This window comes from Talpa occidentalis, unplaced genomic scaffold (genome assembly GCF_014898055.3).
Source record: "Talpa occidentalis isolate TD23 unplaced genomic scaffold, MPIMG_talOcc4v2.1 talOcc4.2, whole genome shotgun sequence".
NCBI classification, from domain to species: domain Eukaryota; kingdom Metazoa; phylum Chordata; class Mammalia; order Eulipotyphla; family Talpidae; genus Talpa; species Talpa occidentalis.
Window position 1 is genome coordinate 140,135,778 of NW_023602073.1, and position 22,580 is coordinate 140,158,357.

General features: G+C 33.5%; 1 protein-coding gene across 1 annotated transcript; it reads left to right on the plus strand.

Moving 5' to 3' along the window:
- The first annotated feature begins 342 nt into the window (after nucleotides 1-342).
- Nucleotides 343-19,883, plus strand: LOC119252960 (peroxisomal biogenesis factor 3-like). The gene is made up of 11 exons (XM_037520541.2): nucleotides 343-390; nucleotides 3,755-3,836; nucleotides 7,354-7,397; nucleotides 8,942-9,066; nucleotides 9,356-9,422; nucleotides 9,529-9,583; nucleotides 10,159-10,327; nucleotides 11,033-11,103; nucleotides 13,093-13,215; nucleotides 18,474-18,570; nucleotides 19,041-19,883. The coding sequence occupies exons 1-11, from the start codon at nucleotides 384-386 to the stop codon at nucleotides 19,122-19,124; spliced, it is 924 nt and encodes a 307-aa protein (XP_037376438.1). The 5' UTR covers nucleotides 343-383; the 3' UTR covers nucleotides 19,125-19,883.
- The last annotated feature ends 2,697 nt before the right edge of the window (nucleotides 19,884-22,580 follow it).

Sequence of the window (22,580 nt, forward strand, 5' to 3'; positions counted from 1 at the left end):
CGTGCCTATCTGTCATTGCTGTTAAAATGTCAGTCTCCTTTTCCTTCTCTTTAGTTCACAATTTTTTTTTTATCACCTTATATTTTTTATGTGACAGCTCTTATGCAATTCTCAATTTAGGTTTTTAAATGTTTTAATTTTTAGTTTTTCATTGATATTACCCTTATATTCAGATAAAGTAGATTAAAATCATTACTTGGAATGTTAATATATAATTAATTGGATTAATATACTAGCTTGTTTTTTAAAATGATTTTAGGCGTATATATCCTGGGAAAATATGGACAGAAGAAAATCAGAGAAATTCAGGAAAGAGAGGCAGCAGAATACATTGCCCAAGCACGACGACAATATCATTTGAAAGTAATCAAAGGACTTGCAATATGACAGGTAATGCAAACAGAAATATTTATTTATAAATAATGATTATTATTAAAATAATTATTAAAATATTTAAATTATTTGTTGTTAAAATTATTATTTTATGTATATGAAGTTATTTGATGGTTTGTATTAATTTGCATAACTCCAGAACCAAAATTGAGAGGTGAAGGCAAAGAAAGATAAATCCAGCAAATATTGATATGATTTAACTGAAATACCTTATTTAAAGTGAATTTTAAATATCCTACACATCAATATACAATATAAATATTTGTTCATTTTATTTATATATTCTGCAAATACTTGAGGTACCCAGCACTAAGAAAACAAAAGGTGACCAATTAAAAACCCTGACTCTTGGGCCTCCCCGGTGGCGCAGCGGTTGAGCGCTGGGTTGCGAAGCTGCCCGCAACCTTTGCGACGCCGGTTCGATCCCCGGCTGCTCCCCGGTCACCGGAGGAGGGTCCCACATGGCGTGCAGACCTCTCCTGCCGCCCGCTGCTCCCCTCAGCAGTGTACTTCGGTCCTTCTGCCTGCTCTGCTCCCCGCTTTGGCTCTGATGAATTCTCTCACCCTCCCGCGCTTCTGACTACCCAGTGCATGCATAAACAAAACAAACAAACAAGCAGACAAATAAATAAATGGAACATGCCTCTATAAAAAAAAAAAAAAAAAAAAAAAACCCTGACTCTTAGAATTTATATGTTAGTAAGAGAAAAAGATGGTAAATGACAAGTCAAATAACTTTCAGCAGTGACTACTTGCCATAAGAGTAAAACTGTGTGAAGGGTGGTGATGCTCTTTAAGACGCCAGGCCTCTTTGAAGAGGTCACACGGGAGGAGATTCAACAGTGGAGGAGGCTGCTATGAAAAATGCCTGGGGCAGAATGAATTTGTCACCTTCAGGAAGTAGCCAAAAGGTTATGTGTGTAACTAGAGCAAAATGAACAACAGAAGAATAATAGGAAGTAAAGTTGCTGGGTCAGACCTAATCCCACTAGAAGTGGGATTATCCCTTGAAGTCATAAAGAGCCTTAAGTTTGTTAAATATATAGTAGGCAACTACATATCTGTAAGTTTAACACAATAATATACACTCAGTTGATGTTAACTCTTGGTGATCATTTAGCCTCCAGAGCTAGCAAGCTGCTAACAGGGTCCCCTATTTGAAGGGAATAAGGTGTTATGTTGTAATTGGCATAATTCCTTGAAGAATTAGTTCTCAAATCTATGTGTAACCTGTTTTCCTTTTTTTACTGTTTAAACCTTAATCCTTTATCTAACATTCCTTTCAATAACAATTAATTTAGAAAGAATTTATAAAAGTAGGTTCTCTTTGTCCAGTTTTAAATGTAGAATTTTCTTCAGTTGAAAGGAATTTATTTTTAGTTCAACCCATTTAACAAATAAAAAAGTTGACATTAAGGTTAAGAAAACACATGCAGAGTTACATTTGGAGTATGGTTTTTAACATGGGAAAGAATAATACTTGGTGGGCCTCCCCGGTGGCGCAGCGGTTGAGCACTGGGTTGTGAAGCTGCCCGCAGCCTCTGTGGCGCCGGTTCGATCCCCGGCTGCTCCCCGGCCACTGGAGGAGGGTCCCACATGGCGCGCAGACCTCTCTGCCGCCCGCTGCTCCCCTCAGCAGTGTACTTCGGTCCTTCTGCCTGCTCTGCTCCCCGCTCTGGCTCTGGTGAATTCTCTCACCCTCCCGCGCTTCTGACTGTACCCAGTGCATGTATAAACAAAACAAACAAACAAATAAATAAATAAATAAAGCATGCCTCTATAAAAAAAAAAAAAGAATAATACTTGGAAAGCTACCTTCATTCGATAAAGCAAATAAGTAATCATAAATAGCTGCATAAAATGACAGCTGGGATAAGACAGTGAATAAGATCACAGGCTCAAGATGAGGAGGTCTGGTTCAATTCCCAGTTTTACCTCATGTATTATCTGTACATCTTAAGAAAATCTAAATTTCATTTTTCCTCCTCCATAAAATGAATGTCATAAACCCAATTTGCAAATGTTTCATGAAAATTTGATAAAATGGTAGATATAAAATACTTAATGCATAACAGTCAATAGTGACTTCTCAGAAATTATGTAATTATTTAAATTGGTATTTAGTATCAGTGTAATGGTGCTATGAGGACATGATCATGAATTTTTTGAGACTAAAAGTAGCCCATTTTTAGGATTATTATTTGGATTTCCAGAAAACAGAAAGGTAGCTCGTGGGATTTCAAAATTTATCTCAGTTTGACATAAGCCATTGTGTCATTTGGGTCCTCTGCAAAGCAAATGCTCAGAGAGCATTAGAGGTGCACAAACCTTAAGGAGGGTTGGGGGACCTATGAAGAATAAAATGGAGGGAGCATAAGTGGGCACAAAAAGCTTTTGGGCCACAGAGCAGCTCTGACTTGAATGAAAAGGAAGAAGGAAGACTAGGTAGGAGGAGTCTCAACACATTTCTTGGTTGAGTCTACAACATAGTTTTAAAAGTTTGGTAGTCAGTGGGCAGCCCTCATACCAAAGTTGCCTGGTAGAGGAATACCACAGGAATGGGCCTGCTTCAGCATCCCCACTGAGTACTGTCACTGCCAAGATCAGTGCAATCTCTCCAATCATGGGGAGAGGCAGCTGAGCTGTCACTTGGTTGATCTCTTCCCAGATAAAGACATGAGTGGCACAACCCTAGGTAAATAAGTAGCTATTTCTGGCAATTAAATATAAAATATGGTGATCACAAGGAGCCAAAATACAAGTTCACTGAAAAGCTTCCCAAATCAGCTTTCTGACATGTTTACTTACAAACGGGAATGTGAAAGGGTAATAATGATAATACTAAGAGCTAATGCTTCCTGAACATTTCCATGTACAAAGAAACAGTGTTCTAATGTATGTCTCAAACCTTAACAACAATCCTATAAGGTAAACTCTGTGTTGTCCTCAGTTTACATGAGTAAACTGAGGCACAGAGACTTGCCAGATTCACAGATTCAAGGCTGGTGAAGGTGTCATCCTGTGATTTGTGGGGAAGTTTATCATGGACCCCAGACAGCTAAAGAAAGACCTGAATGCTGTCTTCAACTAGCCAGGAAGGAAGTAGACTTGTGTAATTGTTATATTGGCATGATCATAGTATATGTATAATTTTTGTTGACTTAACATAAACAGATAAAGGATGTATTAGTATATAATTGTTTATTATTATTATTAATAGTAGTAACATGAAAACGCTCACTGTGAACTTCCCTCCCACCCCTGCAAGATGCTAGTCCTGTAACCAATTCTAAAACAATGGCATTTCTAAGTGAGGGATGTCAAGTCAGCTCATAACCTTTTTATTTTCTTTATTTCATAGTGCTCTCCATGCTTCCAACACTCAGAGAGGCCCTAATGCAGCAACTCAATTCTGAAAGCCTCACAGCCCTGCTAAAAAACAGGTAAATACAAGTTACAACATTTTTATTTACACACTACACTAAAAGTTTATGGAATGCACTTTATTTCCTTATTTTCTTTCTAATTATATCTTATATAGGCTCATATAGAAAAAATATTTACCAGCTATATCACTCAATTCATGTTTTATTTTATACATTTTTTAATGTTCTATCTTATGCACAAAGAATCTAAGGTAATATTTGTATGTATTCTGGCTTTCATATAAATAGATCTTATATTGCTTTGATGGTACTAAGAAATATAGTTCTTGAGCGCTTGTGGAATGTGTTTATAAATCAGATGTTGTAAAGCTGACAAAGTTATGTTAACTATGCTTCTTGAAGAGTTTACAATATAGTAAATAAAGCCCATGAACATACATTTCAAATAAATAAGGCATATGAACTTGCATTTTATATTAACAAAATGAAATAGAAATCTAACATGACCATTCTGAAATGATAATCTACTTACCTTGATAGTTTACTGTGTACACAGCACTTTCACACATATGACCTTGTATATGGAGTGTAGCGTGGATTGGGGTATTGTTACTTAGTATGTTTTAATTTTAATTTTAGTTTTTGGAAAGACTTCAGAAGGAAATGGCTTCCCATTATACTTAACAGGATGGGGAAAAGGGTGCATTCACTAAATAAATTCTAATTATTTTCTTTACTAAACCACTTGTTTTCCTTGTAGTCACCTTCCAATAACCAGAGTGAAGGAAGTGTTATTTCTAGAGTGTGTCTCTGCTGGGACAAATGCTAAGTACCTTTCATATATATATTCCCAGTTCTCATAGTGTCAATCGTGAGCTAGATATTATCATCTCCATTATGCAAGTAAGACATCAGGACAGTAGTGCTCAGACAGGTTAAGTAACAAACTGGAAATTTTCTTTAAAAACATATTCTTTATTCAAAGATTACATCCGAAAATAATAATGGATATGTATACTTGAGATTTTTTTTAAAATCTAATTAAAGTATAATGCTTGTGATAAGGCTTTATTCCCCTAAATTTAATCATTCTTAAAAGTTGCTACACTTTTACTGTTATTTACAGATACAAAATTTAAGTTAAGTATTCCTTCTTATAATAATGTGAAGAATAAATATATGAGTAGATTCCTCTCAAATACAGAATTACCACCTGTATGTCCATAAGTAGGGGATAGAAAATAAGTAGATTTTAATTACCTTGCATTTTAGGCTTATTGGGGAAGCATGACAAATGAGATAAGAGAACAGCATGTTTATAAAAGCAATATAATAACAAATACAATAAATATGTTTCCAGGAATGCCCAATGTTCCCTGTGCTTTGGGGAAATCAAAGTAATTAAGATAATTTAGACCTTACCATATAAAGGAGGAAGCAGATTAAATAAATTATAAACACATATTATGTTTAGTCTATGGTAAAAAGCAAAAGCAAAATGTGGTGAGAAAATATGGGAGGCAGGAGAAGAAAGGGATTAATTTTGATGGGTAATCCTGGGCAGCTTTTAAAAAAAGGTGTAATTTTGTTTTCTTAGTGCAGTATCCATCCATCCATATCTCGAGGGATTGATTACAAGGTCCCTGGCCATAGCAAAATCTGAGTATGCTCAGACTCTTGTATAAAGATGTTGTATTTGCATATAATCTCCACACATCCTCCCTTATACTACTGAATATAATATGAACTCTATGTACATAGTTGATGGGGCTATATTATTTAGGGAATAATGACCCAAAAATCTGTACATGTCCAATGCAGTTGCAGCCATTGTAGTTGAAACATTTAATATATAAAGAACACTTAATATCTCTTCAGAAATTTGAAGTATAAAATGTATTATTATTAACTGTACTCACCATGCTGTATATTAGAACTTAAGTTGAAATCTACCTTTAAGGCCTAATAATGGAGAACGTTAACATGAAGAAATGTCTTGGATGACTTTAACACTGTCACCACCGAACAAAGTAACCCCAAATAAAATGCAGTTTCAACAAAAGTACCGTAACTTACCCTTCCATAGATTGCTACTGCCAAGCCCTTCCTATATTGAAATTTTTGTGACCAATAATATTTTTATCTTTCTTAATTTAGAATTTCTATAAGAATGATTTTGGAATTTTTCTGAGGTTGCATTCAGAAAATGTGGTTTACTTGCATTAAAATATCTAACTGTTAAATTGTAATTGATTCCTAATTTAATCAATAAATATGGCATTCCACTGAAACTTGAGCCTTAGCTTAAGTTTTCAGTGATACCTTAACCACTTATCTTCTGAACCTGCTTCATCTAAGAAAGGATAACTAAAGCTGTGTAGTCTGTTCAGGAGCAAAGAAAGATAAAACTAGTCATACTGTACAATTGTAATGGTAATTCAACTTCTTATTGAAATACAGATTTATATCTGAGTTTGATAATAAAGACGATGGGCTTGTAATTTCTTTGTGTTTTTTAATTTGATTTTTCTAGTAATTTTCAGTCTATTTTACAAGTGACAGATTGAAAATAAGAAAGAAAACAAACAAAAAAAGGTTCTTTCACATAGGTAGGTAGTAGAACCCATTTGGAGTGTACAAAGTTTAGGGTTCCTCCTTCCGCCCACTAAAAGAACCAGGACTCTTTAAGAAATGGGTAATTAACTTCTGCAGCAAGAATTGAACAAGATGAGGGTCTCCCTGGAGGCACAAGGGGTTAAGACGCAACCTGTGAAGCTTTCCGCAGCCACTACAGCATGAGTTCGATTCCCCCCACCTGCCAGGGAGCAACCCACATGGTGCAGCAGACCTCTCCTGACTCGCCCGCTGCTCCCCTCAGCAGTATATTTCAGTCTATATGCCTGTTCTGTTCCCCACTCTGTCTCTGGTGAATCCTCTCACCCACCACATATCTGGACTGTACCCCAGTTCTTGTATGCATAAATAAATAAATTTAAAAAAAAAAAAAAGGAATTGACCAAGATGAAACCGGACAGCTTTTTGTTTGTCAGAAAGTAAGGAAACTATTAAAGACTAATAGACATGTCAAAAGAACCCAGGAGCCAACCTCTATAGTCCCCCAGTGGTCAAAGATGAGCAATTTGAACATCGATAAGAATAATAACCATGGCTGGTTGAAACACAGCAAATGTATATTTCAACTCAGGGATTTATAATCATACTTGAAAACAAAAAATATTTCCTAATTTATCTTAGAAGCATTATACAACCTGCCTTATTTGGAAAACAGTAAATATGGGGAAGAAATAAATATTTTTCCTTCTTTTCCTAGTGATTTTATAATACATATGTGCATGTGCCCAGAGGGAGAAGAAGACTGCAAAGATTTATACAGATATACTAGTGGAGATGATTGTAATCATTAATTAATGAAATTATGATTTTGTTTTTTACTTTATTTTGTGACCTTTGTTTTTTGCTGTAATCTATTACTAAATATAGAGCTATAAATTCAAAGTTTTCTATTTGATTACCTAGTTATTATTTGTATATTTTCTGATATTCTTTTCTTTAGGCCTTCAAACAAACTAGAGATATGGGAAGATCTGAAGATAATAAGTAAGCCTACATAGTCTGTTAACAGCACATTCTTAAAATATTTATGAAGAAATGTTTGTACTCCATTATGTAGATCACTCTTCTTTATCCACCTCATAGTGTCATTAGGATTAAATCATTCTCAAAAAACAAGTAGATCAATGTCTGATTATAGAAAGCACTTAGTAATTGGAGGTCATGGTGGTAGTATTATTATGATTACTTGTAACTTCATATGTCTTTATTAGTTACTGGTATCTGTAATATGCGTTAAAGACAGTTTTCACTCCAACCCAGATAGTAACTGTACTTTGATATTATATGCAAACTTTGATTAGAGATAAAAATTTGAAACAAAGAGCTGTCCTGGGCTATGTATAAAGAGGTGAATGGATGGGTGGATGGATGGATGGATAGATATAGATATACATCTCAGAATTTCATATTATCAGTTGTCCTGTTTTCCTGTTCTTTCAATTAATCCTTATCAGCTGAATCATGCTTAAGCTTTGCCTATCTAAAATAAATGAAACTGGGCCTCCCAGGTGGTGCAGCGGTTGAGCGCTGGGTTGCGAAGCTGCCCGCGGCCTCTGCGGCGCCGGTTCGATCCGGCTGCTCCCGGCCACCAGAGGAGGTCCACATGGCGCGCAGACCTCTCCTGCCGCCCGCTGCTCCCTCAGCAGTGTACTTCGGTCCTTCTGCCTGCTCTGCTCCCGCTCTGGCTCTGGTGAATTCTCTCGCCCTCCCGGCTTCTGACTGTACCCAGTGCATGTATAAACCAAAACAAACAAACAAATAGATAAATAAGACATGCCTCTAGAAAATTAAAAAAAAATAAAAAAAAAATTAAAAAAAAAAAATAAAATAAATGAAACTTTTCTAGTACTCTGTATTTCCTTTCAGCTATTGTACTTTCTCACGCCCCTTATATTTAGTACCAGAGATTTCTACATTCCTTTCTTCTCTTACTCACTCCCACACGTTCTTTTACACACTACAGACTGGCTTCATTCCTGTGTCTCCACTTCATTCCTGTGTCTCTCACAAGCATTAATAACTTCTGGATTGCTAAATCCACTGGACATTCTGTTCCTACTAAACCTCCCATCAATAGTAAACACCTCCACTCTGATAGGTATTATTCTATCTTTTTATACCTTCTTCCAGCCCTTTAATGGACTTATCCTTCTTTATCTGTCCTTGAAACTAAATTTGTCCATCCCCAGCCCTCTTCTCTTATCTTGAGCTGCTTCCTGGACATCTCCGAGTTCTGAGACTACCACTCTTCCCAGTACTCTCCTGTTTTGCTTTCTAAGCTGATAATATAAAACATTTCACTCAATATATTGGTTATTGTTTCAATAAAGAGTTCATAGCTAATTTACATTAAACAAGTTTTAAGGAGCTAAAATGTAAAATAGTTTGAATTGATATGTTTTTGTACTGAAAATAGTTATAATTGTACCTTTAAAGTCATCATATGAAAAATCATAGGGATGATTCATGATTTTACACTCTTGTTTCTGTTTTAATAATACCAAATGGCTTTCTTTTTCTCTGTGAAGGTTTCACAAGAAGTATCGTAGCTGTATATAGTACTTGTATGCTGGTTGTTCTTTTGCGAGTCCAGTTAAACATAATTGGTGGCTATATTTACCTGGATAATGCAGCAGTTGGCAAAAATGGCACCGTAAGTTTTAATAGGCTTAAATAGGTATTGCCTTTTCTTTCAAGAGGCTTGAAATTAAATATGATTTATTGAGATGATATCTATGAAATCAGTATCTTTGTATTTCATGTGACTAGAACCCCTTAGCATTTTATTTTTCATGGTTTGAAACTAGGCCTTTTGTTATATTAAAGAATATTATTTTACCTGTCACTCCAGGTCCTGAAAAATCTCAGCTCATGTTATACTGAAAATACTATTAATTTACTACTAATATTGAATAATTTTACCTTTTTTCTATTTTGTACAGACAACTCTTGCTCCCCCAGATGTCCAACAGCAATATTTATCAAGTATTCAACACCTCCTTGGAGATGGTAAGATTCTTATTTCTGACCTGTAGACTAATTTTCATTCATTCATTTATATTATTGGGGAATTCGAACAGTGAACAAGCTTTTATGTTTGTTTTTCTTTTCACAGGTCTCACAGAACTAATCACCGTCATTAAACAAGCTGTGCAGAAGATTTTAGGAAGGTAAGGCATTTTGCTTTGGCTGCTTTTTTACTTCCTGATTCTGATAAATGAAAGAAAGTAAGAAGTATTCTACTGAAACTAGTGACTTGACTAATGGAGGTCTGTAAAATTCTTTGTGACCTGATACACTTTACAAAGCCTTTTGGGTGGGAGGGTAGGTCGGGAGGGTAGTATTGCTTTGTGGAATCCACTTTCTTCTTCAGTATCAACCACTTGATACTAAAGGAAAAGTTTTAATATTTCACTGTTTATTGATTGATTGCTAAACAAACCAGAAATATTTGGATAATCATATAAAAAGCCTACATCTGCCTCTAAAGTTCTTATCTCCTGTTTATGCTAGTGATATAATTGCAGTGGGAATTTCTTGTGAAATCTGCTACAAGATTTTTCTTCACTTTATAATAAGGGCCCTAACTGGTAGCTGATTTCTTAATCTATGCTAGTGATTTCACAGGTAGCAGTTTCAGGTTTGACTAGATGAAACAGGATCTCAGATGGTAATCTGATAAGAGTGTGTATAGGATATGTTGTATAGTTTCCATTTATCCCAGTTCACCCTTCTCTGCTTCTAGTGTTTCTCTTAAATACTCTTTATCCCTTTTGGACCTGGAGCAAAAACTAAAAGAAATAAGAAACCTCGTGGAGCAGCATCAGTCTTCTTCTTGGGTTAATAAAGATGAATCCAAATCTTTGTTATGCCATTATATGATGCCAGATGAAGAAACCCCATTAGCAGCTCAGGTGATTAATTACATAACCATTTAACCAAACCAGTTACTCTGTTTTTAAATTTCTTTTGTACTATCTCTTAAAATTTAGATTTCTGAATCTCTTGAAAAGGTAAGTGAATGAAAGCATATATTTCCAGTAATTTTAAAAAAGCCTCATTAATTTAGAAACACAACTGTAAATATAGATGATTTCTACTGCAAAACATTTATAATTTTAGATAATCAGCAAATTTTTTTGAGTCTTAGTTATGTGATACTACAATGTATGCCTGGGATATAGTAGGAGTACGACATGTTCAGCACACTTGGAAAGCTCAGGAGATGAATTCAGGAGTTCACTTGGCCTGAGCGTATTTGCAAGAGATCATGTAATAGAAAGTAGAGCTGAGGGTTGATGCAAGATCATAAAGAGCTTTGTATGCCAAGATGGAATCTGAACCTTCATTTGCAGACAAATAAATTACATTTTAATCACATTTGATTTTTGAGGTAAATCAGTGATGAGAAATGAGTCCCAAGAGTAGGAGGTAAATAAAGACCTTACAAAGTATAATTGTACTTTGCTCATGTTTAAAATATTATTTACCTACACAAATGAGCCTTTACAGGTTCTTTGTGAGTTTGACCTTTTTTTTGACTGTTGCTAGAACAGACTAAATTTCCTGATCTCTTGCTAATATTTGAAACCCTGAAATATGGCATTTCAATTTTACAGGCCTGTGGGCTTTCTCCTAGAGATATTACTACTATTAAACTGCTCAATGAAACTAGAGACATGTTAGAAAGGTATGTATATTACACATAACAAAAACTATGTGTTTCTGCTTTTATATACTTATGACCGTTTTGTAGTTATTCTTGAACAACATATTCAGAACCTTGTTTTATTGAAATTAAATTTTAAATCTACTTACCTGCCTTCCTATCCAAAATAGTGGTTTTCTTATTAGAGAAAGAAAGGAAGCAGGTTTTTGGGTTTTTTTTTTTTTTTTTAAGATGACAATGCCTACTCTAGAGACTCTGATATAGTTGTTGAGGGGCTGGAAACTAGATAGTTAACATTTATATTTTGAAAAAAACCTTTTGACGATGATTCTGTTATATCCACACATACTAGTAAATGGTTCTTAATCAGGTCTATTTAAAAAAAAATCAAAAACTGAAATTGCAGTCATAACTAATCTGACCACCAAATTGAAGCCACTCAGTGCTGAGTTGGGAAGAGATGCTCTGAGCGAGCTCCAGCTACCCCTCATGTGTACATACCTACACATTGCTGCTAATGTGTACACACATGATTTTGAGGAATACTTCCCCTAACCCTTTTAAGATAGACTATAATGTTCCTAAAACTTTGAATGTTAAAAATTTCACCTTTCCTAGGCCTCCCCTGGTGGTGCAGCGGTTGAGCGCTGGGTTGAGAGGCTTCCTGCAGCCTCTGCAGTGCCTGTTCATTCCCCAGCCGCCTGCAAGGGTCCCACCAAAAAAAAAAAAAAAAAAAATTTCACCTTTCCTAAACTGAGTATACTATTTTTAATTACCCAGAAGAGATCTTAAAAATGGAAAAAAGCACCAAATTATGCAAACTGTGCTTTCAAAGACAACCATAAATACCTTTTAAATCAAAGATATTTAAACCCATTTTCTTTCTTTCTGTATTTTGAGGCAGTGATGTCTTCAGCCTATACTTTTTTCATGATTTTGAGAAAATCAGCAAATTATTGGGTTAACTCAGCTACTGAATCTACTGTGTGCATTTATCAAGTTCTAGTAGCAATCTCTACCTTTCTTTCTTATTCAGATTTCCACCAAATCACTCCATAAAGCTCTAGGAAAGATCACACTGATCTTTTGCCAAATCTGCTCAGCCTATAAAGTTCATATTAATTAACCTTTCTCTGATAATTGACACTATTGATCAGGCCTTTCTAGAAATTATTTTTTCATATGGCTCTCATGACAGTGTAATTTCCTAATTTTTCTAACAATTCTCAGATCATTTCTTCTTAAGTTTCTCTATCTCTGTCTTTCCTTTAAACATTAGTATTTTCCAGATATTTGTTCTTATTTCATCCTCAATTGCTCCATGCAATTTTAAACACATCCATTGTTTTAATTACTAGTAAGTCTCAAATGTATAGACCTAGCTCTTCACTCCCATGAGTTGATCTGGATTGAGAATTTCTATGTGTGATGATAAAACTAATTTTTTGTTAAATGAGGCTTATTTCTTTCACAGCACAATACATTATTCTTTGTATCAAAAATGTTTTTATGAAATACTAATATAGTACAGTGAAAAGAGCTTGAAAGTTAAGTTCAAAAAGACCTGGTTTCAAATTTTAACTGCCTGCTTATTAACTACATATCTTTGGACAAATTTCTTCATCCCTCAAGTATCCAGTTCCTCATCTGTATGTGATAATAAAATTTTCTATCTCACTGGAATGTCATAATAGGCATACAAAACAAACCATAATCTATGACTATAGAATTTTCTTCAAGAAAAGTAATGTTGATACTTTAAGAAATATTGTATAGCATACTAATGTAAGAAAATCTAGCAAAAGAAATATCTTCATTTTGTTGTGCTAAATAAAATAAGCTAACTTTTTATGTTTAATTATTAAGGATTGACTCGATATACTTACTGTGTTTTAGACTGAAAACTAGATTGTGACTAGGAATATATATCAAAGGTAACCACATAGTTACTGAATTTAATTCCTTTTTCATTGAGAATCTATAAAGTAACATATTTCTTGTTTTGTGTAGTCCAGATTTTAGTACAGTTTTGAATACCTGTTTAAACCGAGGTTTTAGTAGACTACTAGACAATATGGCTGAGTTCTTTCGACCTACTGAACAGGACCTGCAACATGGTGACTCCATGAACAGGTAAGATGACATAATAAAAATGTCACCCATCTAATGAGTGTTTAAAAAAAAATAGTGTTTTAGGTGTGTTTATTTTTTGTTCCAGGTAAATCTTAGTGAATAAAATTTGAATGCTTATTTTTCAACAAATTAAACTGTTAATCCAGTCATCCCATCATTAGTAGAAGCTCCTTCTGTATTTAATATTAAAGCTCATATTTCTTCCAAAAATTTTGCCACTATTTAAAGTACTTACATTGTGAAAATACCTATCTGTAGGCCAAATTGCAGCTATTAGTTTTTTAACTTTTTAGAAACAAAAAACTGACAATGTATTTGTTTTAATGTGTTTTCTTATTAATTATGTACTGTAAGCCATAAGTGGCCTACATAATACAATACTTTGGTAATTGTAACAATAAGGCACTTTTGTTGAAGATTCCCATTATAAATCATCTCGTAGTTCTACAACTATATAAATGTGTTCATTTTCACCTTTTATTATAGGATTGGGATTATTTATTTAGTGTAGTTGTTAGTAATTTTGATCTTAACTGTTTGATCAAAATCCATGATCGTAAGTCATGGATTCATGCTGTCAAAACATATCTTATGGTTTATTATATATATCCTTATCATGTCAACATCAGCACTTTTGATCTCATACTAGAATTTACACTCTTTAAGGATCTCAGTTTTGTAGGTTTTTTACATTAAACTCTGAAAATAAGATACTAAATCAGTGTTAATTGACTATAAACTCATCCATTAAAATTAGTAGAAACAGTAATTGATATGCAGTATGTATGTGTAATATCCAATTTAATTCTTTAATACATAGGGCAAGAGATTATTTCCCCAATTTTCTGGGACCTTTCTTTATTTTATAAAAAAGAGTAATTTGCAACAAACTTTGAGTATGTGGGATGCTAAAAGCCATGAAGTTTATTTTCTGAAACATTTTAAATATCCTAAGATCTTTTTTGTCAATTCTTCAAATTATACCAAAATAAATTTCACCCCCTTTTATACTCCCTAAATCAAGGTTGTCCAAATAATAAAATTTCAACATAATTTTTATCTAGCAAGGTATTAGTTACTTCCTGAATAGTAATAACGAGTTATAATAATTGTGTCATCATGTTTTAAACATGAACAAATATTTGATCTTACACACAGTAAAATTATAAAAATAAAAATTACTTTGCGGACATATCAACCCTACTGTAAGTTTTCCTTTTCTGAGCTCCTCTAGTACTCATTATCTGTACTTTCATGTGTGAGCCACATGTGCCACCTTGAAGTGGAGACTTACTCCTCAGTTATTCTTTATTTGCTTTACATTTACATTACTCCTCTCAAAATCAGAGATTCTCTTGTGTCCATTCAAACTTCATTACACAGTCTTGGCATTTAGTGATATTTCCTATCTTTTTCATGTCAATAACCAACTTCATACTACCTGATCCAATACTAGGAATATTTCTATCATACCTGTTGTCTTTCCTGTTGTTGACCACATCACGGAAGCACTGTCATCACAATAAGTCAAGAAAAAAGACTTTTAACATTGGCAAAGAGACAAAATATCACTAATTATGTGTATTGCAGTTAATCTAGAACCTCTAGAAAATCAACTGAAAAGTAACGCAAACTATTAAAAGCTCCAATTATGTAAGTGCATTTGTAAGTGTGTATATTCATGTGTCTACTATATATAACATGCATATAAAATGTATATGTATTGATATATATATAATATATATTTTATAATCAAAAACTTTCCTATCACCAGTAATAACCCAACAGAAAATATAATGGATAAAGCTGGGACTTAGAAGGAAAACTATACAGACTTAAAGTGTGACTACACATGTAACATTCCTAAGTAAAATATAAGCAAATGAAATCCAGAAATTTATAGCAACAATAATGCAACCAAGACTTCCTTATTCCATGTGCAGTATGATAACTATTTCTTATAATGTTGTCTCAATGAATTTTTAAAATAGCTCTAGGAAACACTAGTATTTTCTAAGAGAAAAAGTAAATAACTTGAGGTCAAACTGCTAGCAAATTTAGCATTTCTTATGGATAACTGTCTTCAAGAAATAAAAAATACTTTTTTATACAATAATAGATTATAAGAAACTAAAAGAAAATACATTTAATGGTAAACACTAGGTGATTTCCATTAAAATCAATGACATAAAAATCAATGACATAAAGATGGTCACTATTGACATAATTATTCAGCATTATTCATTCTATTATGGTAACCAATGCAGAGGTTAGTAAAGATTAATTTTGAGAACCAAATTTAGGAAAACCATTTATTTTTATATATCTTGCAAATAGACAACTTATTTAACATCTTTATTATTCCCATGAGCTATTAGTTGACAGTGATTTTTTTAAGTTAAATTCTTATCTTCAGAAATTAGCATCAGTTCAGGAAAGAGAAAAAGTTAATACTATGTGAGATAACATGATTTTGTGCTTAAAAACTTAAGAGAATCAACTGAAAATTGTAAAGATACTAATCTATAAATGTAGTCAAAGTGGTTGCTTTATTTTTGATCATGAAAAAATTGATAGTAAAAGTGATCTGAAGGAGTAGAGGGCTGAGAATATTCAAGAAATTATTGAAAAAGTAGCAATGAATGTGCTTTCCCTATAGAACATATAAGATGCAGCTAACTAGGATAATACATTACTCCCCAATAGACTAGGATATAAAACCCAGAAAGTTTCTCAAAATATATAGGCTATTAGCTTATAAAGAAGATGATGGAGAGATAAATTAGTAAATGATGATAAGACATAATTAGTCATTTTGTAATGACTAATTGCAAAACAATAATAATAAATTTAGAGCCTTGCCATATATACATATATATTATATATGTACCATATATCCATATATATACCACATAACTATATGTATAGACTGTATATACATATGTATACCATATATACATATATATTATATATCCAGGAGGTTTCAGCAATAAAAACATAAATGAACTGATAGAAAACAATGTAAGTATTTATGTAATCTAATGAAGAAAATCTAAAAATAAAGGTAAAGAACTTTATATAAAGAAAAATAATAAGTTTGGCTGTAAAATTTAAAACTCATAGACTAGCGTTATTAGCTCTTATATAATCAATATTAAATGCAAATGTTATATTTGGGGAAATGTTTGCAAACTAAAATGGCATGCAGAGAGATTTATATACATTTATATACAGAGAGCATTATACACGTCAGTAAAGCAAACACCTGAAGAAAGAAATAGTCATAACACATACAGATAATTCACAGAAGAACAGACAGAAATCACTAGTTTGTCCATTCAAGTCACATCTACTTATTGGCACCTGCTATGTATCAGGCACTTTACAGGCCTCTGTCCTTGTGGCTCTAATAATCTAGGAAGAGATGTAGACAATAAGCATAATTGTAAAAACTATGTAAAATGGGAAAGAACACTGAAATTTATAGAGAAGTATTTTTACAAATGTAGGAAACATTAAGCAGTTTCCCTGAGAAAACAATTTGAGAACTAAAAGATGAGCCACAATTAAATATAGCCTTGGACTAGAATGAAGCAGTTGACATTCAAGGCAGAAGTCCCATGGTGAAAACTTTGAAGACAGGAAAGCTAAGATACACTTGAGGACCTGGAAGAAGATCGATGTGGTAGCTGAATGGGTAGAACTAGGGAAAAAAAAGGTGTGAGGTGAAATTGGAGGATGCAGCAGATAAGAAGATGGATATCAGCTTGAGAATGCTAGGAGAGTGGCATGGTGGGATATACATTGTAGGGTCGCTTTGATTGCTTTGTGGAGAAGTAATTAGGACAGTGAAAGTTGGGGACATAGCAATGGATGAAGACTTAATTATTAATTGATTCATATATTGAGCATGCACTGTGCTCCGCTCTTACTAAAGTGCTGGGATAATACACTAAGATAGATATGCACCTGATGTCCCAGACTTTTATGATAGTGTGTCTTCAATTTTTTTTAAAACTCTTAATACAAAAAGAGACATCAAACAAGTAAACAAAATCATGTCAGATTTTGAAAACATGCTACAAAGATGTCGTGATAGAAAATAGTGCCTGACTTCCTCACCAATTTTGTAAAGGCATTGTTTTTCATTTGCCTCAAAGCACAGCAAAGCACACTCATTAGACACCCACCATAGTCTCAATGTTTTCATGATGTTTACAAGAAAATTATGTGTATGATATATTAAGTAATTATATATTGTGAAACATAATATTTAATGCAATAAACCTAAATCTATGTCCTACTCACAAAAATTAGTTTCATCATTTAATAATCATTACATCATACTTAATCACACATACTATTTATTATTTCAGCAAATGCTTATGGAGCACTTACTGGTTTGAAGGTTATTGCTGTACACCACACAGGAGATATTGTTTACCTAGACCCATAGAAGAAATACTTGGGATTGTGGAGGATTATAGTATAGGTAGGAGAAGGAAGTACCAATGATGATGCCCAGGATTTTGGCTCACACTGCCAAATAGATAGTGGTACAGTTCACTGAGTAGGGAAAAAAACATTTAACATTGCTACTAATTTAGAGAAATACAGATTAAAACTGTGAGATCCCAGTTTCAGCTATCAGACATACAGATAAAGCTTGATACAGAAAGAAAACATGATGGAGCAGGTATTCTCCCCACTGCTGGAGAAGCAGTATGCATTTGGCAAAAACATCCATGCCCTTTGATGCAGCAATTCCATGTTTACACAATGCTTTGAAGAGAATTAGACATAAACTTAAATTCACAATTCTAAGAAGCTGGTTGCCAGATGATGGATTACTATGTACTCATTAACACCTGAGTAGTGAAATCCTATGTTGTGAAAAATTTAACAAGAATATAAATAATGGCACTTCATTAAAAATTTTTTTAAAAATTTAAAAAAGCAAAACCTTTGGAAGAACTTTTAATGAGATGGGGAAATGCATATATGAATAAAAATGCAGAGCATTGTTGCCTCAGATGTGATGGTTTTATGTTAAAAAAATACACAAAAACATAGATGTGTATAAAAATTACTGGAAGAAATTATCATATATTTATAGTTTTTATTTTAGGTGGTAGAACTATGTATGGTTTTTTTTTTCATTCGATCAGTATTTTCAGTGACTGTTACCTTTATAATTAAAATGTTAAATTCCTGTAAGATAATTTCAGAAAATAATTATTACTATGATAATTTTTCAGTCTTTCCAGTGTGAGCCTGCCTTTAGCTAAGATAATCCCCATAGTAAATGGACAGATCCATTCAGTTTGCAGTGAAACACCTAGTCATTTTGTTCAGGTAAGAAGAAAGTTTGGGGGCATTATTAAAAAGTTTGTATTTTGGGATGTGCTGTGTGTCTAGTATAAAACTACATTTCTCTCCGGTGATACTTATTCAGAGAAATGGAAAACCTGAAACCACGTATAGTGTGTGATAGAGTGCACCACTAGAGTAAATAAGAGTGTGTGTCTGTGAGGTAAAATATCTAGTGGTCTTAAGAGAATTTAACCATAAATTTGTTGAAATCAAGACAAGCCTCGTGCTCACTTGAATTTTCTGATACTTAAGAGAGAACACCATCCTTCATATAAGAACTTAGCCACTATCTCCTGGAATTTATTGTAAGAAACGGTATTCCTCGCATTAATTGGTTTTCTTTTTAAGACTTGTTCTCAAAAATTGTAGAAGTAAATTCACTGGTTGATTACAGAAATGGATTTAAATTATACTTTTTACAAATTATAATGTTTTGTTGTCATTTTTGCTAGGATCTGCTGATGATGGAACAGGTGAAAGACTTTGCTGCTAATGTGTACGAGGCTTTTAGTACTCCCCAACAACTAGAGAAGTGATTTTTTCTTCGAGAAAAGCCACAGTGGAATTTATTTACTTAAAAAAATACACTGAATAAACCAACTATATATAGGGTAATGATTTGTTACCAAAATGCCTAATAAAAAATATATTCTTAATCAAAGTCTTCATTTCATAATAAAAGATTTAATTTACATCTTAATATATTTTTTTAAGTCATCCACAAACTAGGTTTGTGGGTATATTTGTGTTTACACAGTGCAAATACTGAACTATTAATAATGTGTCACACCATGAATAGTAGTTCCAAGTTATCTAGAAACTAATGTAGATTTTTTTTAATACAATATGAAATGCAGTATACTTTCATATTAATACTGAGTGAAAAATCTTGGGGTTAGGTGAGAAGTTTGGAAAATATGCTATTTAATCCTAAAGTTCACTGGACTGCAATATATGGGAATGAATCAGACTTTCTCCAATTACTCTTTATAAGAATAAATTATTTATTTCAAATATAGCTTGATGAAGGAATTTTCTTTTTTATGGAAACGTGAATTTAACAACTTAACAATCATGATCAGCAATTTTTATCTACTGTTGTTAACAAGCTTTAGAAAATTACAGTTTGATTTCGAGGTAAAATTGTGTTGATGCTGTTTACTTATACTTACTGTTATTAATTACATACTTTCATTTGTTTGTAAATAATTTTAATAACTTCGTTTGTATTGATTTTGAGCACACTGAATACCTTATTGCAATAAAATATTTTGGTAAAATGTGGTTTTGTTGAGTTAATATATTACAGCCATTAATTTATTTGTCCCATAGCATTTTTGCTGTTATTTGGAGAGGATATGCTAATTTTCATTTTATTTAACTCATAATTGATGCTTTCTCTGAACGTTTGTTCAGAAAAAATAAATGGCGTTTTCATCTAAAAAAGAAAAATTGCATTGTCCCCTATAGTTCTGTATTTATAAGGATATTTCGGGCAGAAATAATTGAATCAATATGTATCATCAGAATCAAAATGTTTTCAGTGACATCATTTTATGTTCCTCCAACATAACTTATAGCTAAATAATAGAAGGTAGAAAATGAGCTGTAAGATCTCTTCTAAGTTTAGGCGAGTCTCAAAGCAACTGCTTAGGGGGTCTGTATCTAGAATGTCTCTTAAAAACTAACAAAACAAATGTAAAGGTAGAAGGGGCAAATGCTTCTTCCTAAAGTCTAATGGAATATAATGATGTTATTTCTAATAGGGTGACAGAAAAACTGCATTTTGAAAAATTAGCAAATGTGTGTGTGTGTAATAGGGCATGCATCTCTTTCAGCAATGTTAACCCAGGATTTCATCCAGGGAAAATTCGAGGTGAACAGGCATGGATATGTAAGGATATAAAGCTGATCAACTGAAAATTATTACTTGAAATCATCTACATCTGGAGAAGTTGTGGCAATTGAAGAGATGACAAGGTAAAAACTACATGTATTTGAAGCTAACTGTACTTAGATATGCAAATGTGCCTTTCAATAGTGCAGGAAGAACCCTCTTGTCTGGTACCCTTAGTTGTTTGATTAATCCAAAAAAGGCACTGATAGCAGGAAATAATAAAAATAACACATGGCTGGGGGCTGCTGCTGGACCAGATACAGACTAAGCCAATAAAGAGATGTCACATAATACATAGCACATACGTTCTTCAATATTTTGGCTTTTAAAAATTTGATATATTCTTCATGAATTATTTAATGTAGGAACCAGGCCTTTCCCATATTTTCTCTACAGGTCCATTTCTAAACATTCTCTAATAACCTATCTTGTACAAATCACATGTATGACAGGATATAGTTGTGAGCCAGGCCTACAAAATTCTTGCACATTTTTACTGTATTGTCCCCAACCTACAAGAACTGTTTTGCCCACAATTAACCAATACCTCTTAAAGAAAAATCTTTCCTAAGTACTCGACTTTCACAGAAACTACAACTCTTCACACTCGTGTTACCAAGTTTTATATAATCATGATTAAAAAGTTCAACTGTCATGATCCATTTGTTTAGTAAGTATTCATTTCCTAGAGCTGCCATGACTAATTACCACTAACTGGTTGGTTAGCAACAGAAATAATTTATCATTCAGAGCTCAAGTTGTCAACAGGGCCCTGCTCCCTGTGATAACTCCAGGAGAAAAAGCCTTTGAATCCTTCTTTGACTCATCCAGCTTCTCAGTCTGGTGTTCCTTGGTTTGTAGCAGCATCATTCCAATCTGTGCCTATCTTCACACGGCCTCTCCTGTGTGTCTATATTTTTTCTCTTCTACTCATGTCCAATATAGTCTTATTTCAACACTTAACTACATCTGCAAAGACACTACTTCTAAGTAAGATTGCCATCTGAGCTTCTGGTGGACATAAATTGGAGAATATTCAATCCACTACAGTAACAAATTCAGTTCACCCTTGGGAAACATATTGCAGCAAATGGAAGCTGGGTGTGCCAGACACAGTCCTAACTGAGAACTATAGTAAGGACAGCTTGCCCTTGGCATCGATCACTTGGTTCTTTTAAGAAAATAGCATCAGTTAAACTAGTGAGTTGTTTAAATGGAGATTACTTAGCACAAATTCTACTTTTTTCTCCTTCAAACCTGTATAAATATGTTAAGTGTGTTTATATAAAAATTTGATGAGTATGTAATTGTTTGGATATTAGGTGGGAGGATTTTTACCTAGATAGATCTACTTACATAATCAAAATTAAGAGAAGACAAAATAACTGTCTTATTTATTGTTTTCCCACTTCATATTTATTTGAATACCTGACTAGGGCAATTGCATTGCTTCAATGTGGCACTCAAAAGAAAATGAGATAGAGACCACCCTAGACGCCTAGGGGTTAAGTCTCAGCACTGTCACCGCTACGGCCTGAGTTTGATCCCAGGGCAGGATGCTGACCCATATGGCACAGCAGACCTCTCCTGCCTCGCCCACTGCTCCCCTTTGCAGTGTATTTCAGTAAATCCACCTGTTCTGCTCCCCATTCTGTCTCTGGTGAATCCTCTCATCCTCTTTAGTAATTTTAATTTTAGTAATGTCTAGATATTCAATCTAGTGACTTAATTTGGTTTACCTTCAACATTAGTCACACAAAGAAAAATCAAGTTACTGAAATTCTAATAAGGCAATTTTTACCTATTAGTAGCTCTGGGAAAAGGGTTAATTCATTGGAGATAAAAAACAATTGGCTTAAAATAGGTAATGAGAGACCTGATTTTTCACTAGCCTTACCATAATTCTTGTTTTCCACACCAATGATAACTCTAGGAACTTTGTATATTTTTATATATTTTAAAGATTTTATTTATGCATAGAACTGGGGTATAGGCCAGAATCCTAGGGGATGAGAGGATTCACCAGAGACAGAGTGGGGAGCAGAACAAGTGCATCTACTGAAATACACTGCAAAGGGAGCAGTGGGCAAGACAG

Excerpts from the sequence above, each read along its gene's own strand:
- LOC119252960 (XM_037520541.2), top strand. Across the intron at positions 9,423-9,528 it reads TCAACACCTCCTTGGAGATG|GTCTCACAGAACTAATCACC; the intron begins GTAAGATTCTTA and ends TTCTTTTCACAG. Across the intron at positions 18,571-19,040 it reads CACCTAGTCATTTTGTTCAG|GATCTGCTGATGATGGAACA; the intron begins GTAAGAAGAAAG and ends CATTTTTGCTAG.